This window comes from Papilio polytes, unplaced genomic scaffold, assembly GCF_000836215.1.
Source record: "Papilio polytes unplaced genomic scaffold, Ppol_1.0 DF822733.1, whole genome shotgun sequence".
NCBI classification, from domain to species: Eukaryota; Metazoa; Arthropoda; class Insecta; order Lepidoptera; family Papilionidae; genus Papilio; species Papilio polytes.
In genome coordinates, this window is record NW_013526471.1 from 1,576,241 (window position 1) to 1,585,884 (window position 9,644).

Below are 9,644 nucleotides of genomic sequence, written 5' to 3' on the forward strand. Positions count from 1 at the left end.
TTGCGCGTCCTCCATTTTGTAAGTAAAACAGTAACGACTTACGTGTTCTTTGTTCGGGGTCACCAATTATGGAGGTTAACCACAATGTAATATTCTTAGTTATGGACTTATTAGTTCTACTAACTATCGATAATTTTACTCTATTATAACTGTTTATTGATGCTATTAAATGCTGGTTAACTTACTAAATCATTTAATGAAATATCTATTTATGTAGAGCGAAGTAGTTTGTGTTAGAATACATTTAGGCCAATTTTGGACACTTAAATTAACATTACAAAAAATTCATAGATCGTGTGGTGTAAATTGCTTTTCAGAGCAGCCTCTTTTAGACACCGCACAATAAATATATAGGTGAGCTACGGCGTAGACCTCATAAACGTTTCAGAGCGAGCGAGCGTAGACGCGCGGGTGCTACGCCGCGCAGTTACGAATATTTTGATCAACAAAATTGAATAATAAAATTCGTTAACTTAATTTTTTTCTAATAGTTAAAGTAAAGAGTATTAAAAATTAACTTTTTTTTAATAAAATATATAAATTGGCTTTCTCTGTTTCCCGAACTTCGTACTAAAACTACCGGTAAGTTTGATAATTTGGATTCATAAGTAATGTTTATTACTTGATTTGTTTGTAGATATTAATGATTTCGTTAAATTAGATTACTTTATTGTTATCTGATATGGTTTTATTTAAATTTTGTATAACTTATTTTATACTATAGTTTGACTTAAGTTATTTTGAATTAAGAATTGTTTTTATTTCAGGAAATTATTACTTTATAGAACATTACAATATCCATTTCAGAATAATTGTTACTATAAATGAAAAATAAAACTAAACCCGCTAGTTTAGTTTTATTTTTATATACGCTTATATTTCAAAAGTTTTGTTCCATAACATCTGTCCGTCGTGAATATAAGAGACGCAATTTGACAGAAGGTTTCATACATTATTTGGAGATTTATTTTTGCCGAATGGTGTTCTCTCCATTCAGATATGATTGTTTTTATGTTAATAAGCTAATTCTAAATATTTTAAACGACAAAAACTGTTTACTGCGTAGTTACATACTATTTGTTTTAATTTAAATTGTTGCAACTTCACTATGTTTTCTCCACAAGAAAATTTATGTAAACGTTAATTTTAAAATCGAAAAACAGCAGGGATCGAAGTCTGGACTTCTAGACAAGTCCTGTATTTAACCAACTGTGGTACTGACGCATTATGTATGACTAACTTTCGCCCGTGACTCCGTCCGCGTGGAAATAAAAAAAAACTAAAGTGAGTAACCTATATGTTCTTCCAGACTATGCTTTACATCTATGCTAAATTTCATCGAGATGCGTTCAGCAGTTTAGGCTACAAAACTCTAACATTCATCCATCTAAACTTTCGCATTTATAACATTAGTATAAGTTACAGATAATAAAATAATTTTAATAATGCAACTTTTTAAACTTATTACGGCTAACACTGTAGGAGAGGGACTATAAAATTTAGTCAATATCCATTAAATATTTATGAAGTTTCCCTCGTAGCGTTACATCCAGGGAACGTTTTATTGTGGCCTGACCGTTTATAAAGGCGCCGACATTTATAGCGCAATGAATATTGATTACACTCTACATAATCAATCTCGAGTTTGCTCCGGGGTTCTAAACACAACGATGACGGATTTGCTTGCAATTTTGTTGGCGCTGCATGTTTACGATAACTAACTGTTTTTTTTTTATAACATAAGGTGGCAAACGAGCAAGCGGCCCCCTGAAATCGCCAAAATGGCGAAGCGACCGCTGTCCATAGACATCCGCAATTGCAGATGCGTTGCCTACCCTTATACGACGGAGGAGGAGACGCACATAAAGAGGATATTTCCCCTTCCTATGCATCTCCTCCACCGTCAAATCCACTTCCTCTTCCCAACCTCTCCTTGTAAGAAAAGGGTGGTAAAGAGAAAGGGACTTAAATTAGGCCTCCGGCACCACACTTATCAGACGAAACACGGAATTGCTTCCATTTCACGCCTGTCTTCTGTGTGGTCGTGGTATTACACCGGGTGTGCCGGCCCTGCAGTGCTAAGATGTTAAAGCGGGCACTACCACTGTTAAACTTACAATAGTAAGGTGTCAACCTTGACAGTGCAAGACAACTGCTTGAAATAACTATTAAAGTATACAACCGTTGTCAACTGCCCGTGTATGTCAGTCATAAGACTGAATGTGATAGAAATTTTTTGCATGTTTCCAACCAACGAAGTTAGACTTCGCTGTAACTACGCGTAAATAGAGATATAATACTCCAAATTTATTGGTAGTCATTAGTACTAGTGTTATAAAAGAAATTATTAACATATGTTGTTCGCTTGATAACGTAGCTTTTTATTTGTGGAATAATTTTCGAAATCGGCCCAGTAGTTTTTGAGTTATTTCATTACATATAAAAATCGAAATTACAAATCTTTTCTCTTTATAACTCTTACTTCTTACTAATATCATAACTGCGAAAGTTTAGATGTATGGATGGATGTTTGTTAGAGTTTGTAGCCTGAACGGCTGAACGGATCACGATGAAATTTGGCATAGATGTAGATGATTGTTTGGCAGAACACATAGGCTACTACTTTTGTTTTTTTTTTTAATTTCTCACAGAGGGAGTCGCGCGCGAAAGCTAGTATTAGTATATATATAGAGTACAGATATAGAATATCTTGTCAACGTCAATAACTAGGTAAAATAAAAATGGCGACGATATATGAAGAACATAAGATTAGCCCTTGGTATTGCTTAATCGAATAGATTGTTGTCGTGGAATTAATATTGCGCGTTTGAAATTCTAATTTGAAGAATGAAGAAACATATCCACAGATAATGCTATTAAAAGTAACTCTGTGAATTAATTTTACTCTGTTTATAAAGTTCAAAAACTTTAATTATTACTAACTAGCTTTCGCCCGCGACTCCGTTTGCGTGGTATTAAAAAAAACAAAACTAAGTACCCTATATGTTCTTCCAGACTACCCTCTACATCCATGCCAAATTTTATTGAGATCTGTTCAGCAGTTTTGGCTACAAACTCTAACATCCATCCATCCATCCATCCATCTAAGCTTTCACATTTATCATATTAGTATGATGTAAATAAAAAAATAATGTTGTATTTAGTCGTTACTTATTGCTAAGTATCATTTAATAAATAATAAAATTATAGTTAATCAATTTAAAAATAAACAAATCGACGTTAAAAGATAAATAACTACTTGCTCTTTGATTTATTCGACATTAGACCAACCTTTTACCCTTTCACAAAGACGCAAGGACATACAAAAGTTAGTCGTATTTACTCTTTATTCTATAACAAAATAAATAATGAAAACTAATTGAATGACAACTACGTCTCGATGCTTGTAAAGAAATCAAAATTAATTGCCATACCGAGGCCTTAATTATATTATTTCGCTGTTTGATTTACTTTAATGCATAACATCATTAGAAACGTTCCATAAATATAACTTCTCTGTGAAAGAACAACAATGATCCTAATTTAATATTTTTTTTTTATAATTAAGGTGGCAAACGAGCAAGCGGCCACCTGAACCGCTAGCCATAAACATCCAGATGCGTTGCCTACCCATAATAGACGGAGGAGGAGACACACATAAAGGGGACATATCCCCTTCCTATGCGTCTCCTCCATCGTCAAATCCACTTTTCTTTCCCATCCATTTCTCTTAAGAAAAGGGTGGAAACGGAAAGGGACTAAATTAGGCCTCCCGTACCACACTCATCAGACGTAACGCGGAATTGCTTTCACTTGACGCCTGTTTTCTGTGTGGTCGTGGTATTGCACCGGGCGTGCCGGCCCATTCGAAAATTAGAATGTAATTTTGCTAAGTCCAAGTAAAGAGAAGTTTGTGAAATTTTGCATACATAAGAGTTCAAAAAGATCATAGAGTAAGTAATTTATAGACGGGTCTTTATGAATTTTACATTTGTAGTTCTTCGTATGTAACTCTTGACTTTCAAATAACAGTTCAAAACAACCGTATAATTTAAAGTTTAGTGTCTGCATACAAATGTATTGGTATATGCTAGCAGTTATAGACCGAATAAAAACGATTGCTTATTTGATTTTATTAGACGTTTTATAGACGTCTTATTGCTTTAACAAGTCCAAGGTATAATATTTTTTTAATGTACTAGCGCCCCCGACACCGTCCGGGGAAAATTAAAAAACAAAAATATGTACCCTGTGTGTTCTTTCAGACAATCCTCTACATCTATGGAAAATTTCATCGAAATCCGTTCAGCCGTTTAGGCGACAAACTAAAAAAAAAAAACCCAACCATGCATCCATCTTAATTTTCGCATTTATAACATTAATAGTGAGATTATGACAAGAACTTATTTCTTAAAGTTTTCATAATAAATATTCGAAAATTTCAAAATAATCGATATTGTTTTCAATCAAGTGTAATCAATATTAATACTAATGCTAGTAACTATTTTAGTCCCTGTCCCTTTCCACCCTTTTCTTAAGAGGAAAGGTGGAGGAGACGCATATGAATGGGAAATGTCTTTGTGTGGGTCTCCTCCCTTGTCAATTATAGGTAGGCAACGCATCTGCTATTGCGGATGATTATGGGCAGCGGTCGCTTTCCATTTTCGTGGATTCAGGTGGCCGCTTGCTCGTTTTCTTCCTTATATTATAAAAAATATATATTATAAAATTAAATGAACAGACATGAGAGAATTTATTAATTCGAAACGAAGTTAGCAAATAAATTCATCTGAATCCTATTTTAAAATGGAGCCAGACTTTAGTATAAGCGGGGAGCGAAACAAAAGGTCACAGTATTTTGGTATCCGCGCAAATAACCTAGTTTTTATGAATAAGTAACTCACTGTCGTGTGTCGAGCTCTCGTGACACGAGCTCACTTGTACGGAGTAAAAATAAAAGACGGGTTAAACTGAGATGAACAGTTAAGGACATTAATATCCTATCCATTTCGGTAAAATGTTTTTAACATGAAATATTGTTATAGCAACAACCAGTACATTACACTAGCTATCTAAACTATCTATACATCTATACTATTACAGTAAAGCGTAAACACACACTTCTTTGTTGCCTAAAATTGCAACATATTTTTGAATAATTATTTTTTTAATGAAAAAGCCCTACACTTGTGTCATGCTTTAGGCCATTAAACTTAGGAGATAAATGTTTTGGATAAAAACCCTAATGTGGGAAAGAGACCATAAGTTGCTGCCAACGTCAAGAAAGCAAGATTGCTAAGATTTGTCATGTCATGTCATGTCATTTTGACATTTGCAATTGATAATTTGACAAATGTAAACAATGAAATAAAATTTTCATAATTTCATGCGGACGAAGCCGCACGGGAACAGCTAGAAATACATAAAAAATTCACACTTAATATCGGAATATTGTCACTATAATTAAAATGTTACATTTCAAACAAAGCTCGCTACATATGTTTAGTTCAAACCGATGCTGGTAGATGGCACCGTTGTGCGATTGTCGATTAGTTTACAATGTAACTGTTTAGTTGTTACTAAAAATCGAGTAGTGTGCGCACCTCCATATAAGCTTACAGGGATCAAAGCGCGATAAAACAGTTGTGCGATAGTTTAGTCAAAGGTGGGCGCGCTCTTAAGCGAATAGTTGGACTCTTCAGTTATAACTGATCTTTAGCAGTCTTAAAAGAGCTTGCAGGATTACATTTACTTTTCTCTATCGCGCTATGTACTTCAGGTAAGTCGTAATACATAGTGTTATGTATAATTTATAAAGCGAGACGCAGCGCACTTTACTCCGAGTGTAGACAATTCCAGCTTCTTTGGCACGAGCGCCGGCACTCACCACTCCCACGTGACCTTTCAATAATTACAACTGACATTTTGTCTCGTACACCTTGAAGTATTTTATACAGCATACTGTAGCTTAAATATTTTTCTGAAATAAATATTGCTTGACTTTTAAATAGATAAATCCATCCATCCAGCTCATTATACGTCCCCACCGAGGGGCTCTGAGCTTATCCTAATACGGGGTGACTAGGCCATAGTCAACCACGCTGGCCAAGTGCGGGTTGGTTGACTTCACACATATCTTTGAATTTCTTCGCCGATATGTGCAGGTTGCATCACGATGTTTTCCTTCACCGTAAGAACGTCGGGTAAATTAGGTACATATGAAAATTCGAAAAATCGAAAATCACATTGGTACATGGCGGGATTCGAACCCAAGACCTGTAGATTACAAGTCAAGTGTTCAAACCACTGAGCCACCGACGCTCTTAAAAAAATAAATAAGAAGTAGAAATTCGTAGCCCTTCGTAGATAGGTGTAGTCGCTCATCTACGAGGTTCTAACATACTACAGGTGTAGATGTGATTTTGTTATTGTTTGTTATTTAATTCTATTTTAATTCATTAAAATTTTGTAAATTACCTGTTGCGTAATTTGGTGGAGATATAATGATATTTAATTAATCCGTTTGAAAACAAGATAGGATACGTACGTAAAATCTACGGTATGTTTGTCCGCGTTAATGAGTACGACGGCTCTGGGGGCGGGGGCGGAGGCAGGGCGTCCGAGCTATATTAACTTCATCAGGATTATCCGGCGAGGTGTGCCCCCGAGTTAAAAGCTTACGACGACACAACACAAGTAACTTTAAAATTTTTACGTAATCCTCTTAAAAAGGATTACCTTTGTTCTTTTTCTAGAGCTTCTCATGAACCTATTGTTTAACAATAGACTTTTCATAATTTGAAAGAGCTTTTTGTTCTCCGATTTAAAAGTCTGGGATATTATTGGATTATGTATAGACCTCTAAAAGCACCAAAACCCACCATCAAATATTTCGACAAACATGTAATAATTTGACAAAATAAATGACTACTTACCGGGCGGGTTGTAATATTTACAATCAAACCGTTTGACAATAAGAATAGATTTTGACGGTACCCGCTCGGCGCTCGATCGATGTGGACCCTGACGTCACGGCCACGACCAAAACCAGTCGCCTGTGAACTCCGCAGCTGCTGCAGAAATATAACCCTTTTTACTCTACACTAATAAAAAAGTAATTTAGCTTTTTTGCACAATACAGAGCATTTGTAAAATGATGTTCATCAGCCTAATAGTCAGTTAACGAAGTTGAACTACGTTTTATGAAATAAATAAATTTATACCATTTTAATCGATAATATCATATCGATATTCAATAGCGTTATATACTGTTTGTACTTTTTTATAATCTAATCCTAATCTTACTTCTTATCATACTAATATTATAAATGCGAAAGTTTACATGGATGGATGTTTGTTAGAGTTTGTAGTTTAAACGGCTGAACGGATCTCGATGAAATTTGGCATAGACGTAGAGGATAGTGTGGAAGAACACATAAACTACTCAGTTTTGTTTTTTTTTAATTCCACGCGGACGGAGTCGCGGGCGAAAGCTAGTGGTACATATAAAGGTGACATCTAAACCGATCATTGTGTCGATGTCTATGACCTTGAACTTTGATCGATTCCAAATTATCGAAGGAATGTCTCGACAATAAGACTCCTTTCTTCAATGTCTGCTCTGACAAATTGTGTTGTTGTTTAATTCAGGTTTTACGGACGATCGCAGGTAAATTTAGAGAGGTATAGTTCTAGGGAGAGAGGGATGAAAACCTTTTTCAGTATACGTATATTTGAATGGAAAATAATAAATCTGTGATATACGAATGTTAAGTGTTTAGAAGGACACTGAGTGAGACTAAGGGTGAGTTGCATCAAATCGCCGGTTATCGTAAAAGTTATAGTTATAGTTAATAGGGTTACAAGTGCAAAAACATATTCTCACAGAGGTTTTATGTGTTTTTCGTTTTTACAATGGAAACATTTAAACCTGAATGTCACTAAAGTGTCAAGTTGGTGTCAAGAATGACATTTACGTAAATTAAAATGTTTGGAAATTCATGTTTCGCCGTATATATTTATGTATCATACGCATGGTATTTTATAGTGACATAAACTTTTTGCCCACGGAGATGGAGAAAATGGCAAACTCTTGAGAAAATAAACTAGTTTGGGCCATTATTGAAACTGTATTTACTTTACTACTCAAATATGTAGCAAAAATGAAACAATAAAATTATACAAATATAAATGCATCTTATTTATTTTCCATATTATAAATTGTCCTCTCAATGCATATTATAAATTGTCCTTTTATGGAGGACATTTTTTTTAAATAAGAGAAAAGGGACAAGCGCTGTTGCTATGGCCTTAGACACTCGAAATTTGTCCAAACTGAATGATTGGCCAAATTTCGAGTTCCATCTTGGAAATCCATTATTCCCGAGCACGCAAGACTTTATTCTTCTGGATTACGTATAGGATAATAGTAGAGATTTTCTTTTTCCATTACTTTTTCCATTATTTGTACTTTTGAAGATAAGAGCTTGTGACAGTTGACACTACCGAACTGACACTAACCGTAACGCTAATTATAACCGCCCAAAATCGGGCGGTTATGATTAGTGTCATATATGACGTCATTTTGACCAGCGCAAAACTGGTGTAGCGAATATCATGAACATCCGTAGACGTAACCATCGTGAATGTGCTGGTTAAGGTTTATAGTTAGTTAATGTAACTCACCCTTAGTAAATTTTAAGGTTATTCCAAATATTACCGTTACAAATAATTTTAACTTTAACGGTAACCGGCGATATGGTGCAACTCACCCTTAGTTGTTATTTACCTATAATTGTAACAATGATTTGGATATCAGGTGAAATGATGTAAAAATTGACGTATAGACTTGACTTTAACGCAATTATAAGCTTTACTTATCATTCTAGGAATTGATTTGTCTTTTATTTTCATTTAACAACATTATTTTATTCTTACTTAACATGTTAGAATGTTGATGAGAATACCACTAGACATCTTTTACGATTGTTATTTATATTCTAAATTCTCCTAATCGTATTATTACTGTGTTAGACACATTTAACTATAACGATTACATGAATATATGATACAGATAATATAGGAGTACATAAATAATTAATTATTTATGTCCTATTATAATATATTATATTAACGGCTTACTCACGTCATACTTTTCTCCGGTGATCTAAGATACAACATCTTTAACCCTCGCCCTGAAGGACCCCCGCAGGGTCTGGAACTGGTCGGTGCCGTCACCTGAAAAAATTATCACGTGAGTAAGCCGTTAAATAATTAATTATAAAATATCTCACGAAAGTTTAAATAATTTAATAGGAGGACATATTATCTGTAAATCCATGAAGTACAAATGAGTATGTTAAAAACCTAAGCAGACGTCGCGTCGTCGCTGAGCCGTGCCGTATAACTTTTAATTGGTGCTATCTCCTTGTTAAGTACTCGACATGTATGAGAGAGTTTTAATGAGCTACATACATGTTTTTAATGATTACGACAATCTAATGTTTCTGCATATGATGTGGCACGTCGCGAATAAGAGTACTCTATTGACCGATGTGCCAACTCAAGCGTATACTACGTTTATTCTTATGATAAAATGTAAATCCACGATTGATGCCGTTAGCGTTATTTGCGTATAAATGAAC

General features: G+C 34.7%; 1 protein-coding gene across 1 annotated transcript in view; it reads right to left on the reverse strand.

Moving 5' to 3' along the window:
- The window catches only part of LOC106105822, a 16,595-nt gene extending 7,372 nt beyond the window's left edge, over positions 1-9,223 (reverse strand). The window contains exon 1 of the mRNA XM_013286279.1: positions 9,146-9,223. Coding sequence (XP_013141733.1) covers positions 9,146-9,180 — 35 coding nt within the window. The 5' untranslated portion in view covers positions 9,181-9,223. The remainder of the gene's footprint in view (positions 1-9,145) is intronic.
- Positions 9,224-9,644: the final 421 nt, after the last annotated feature.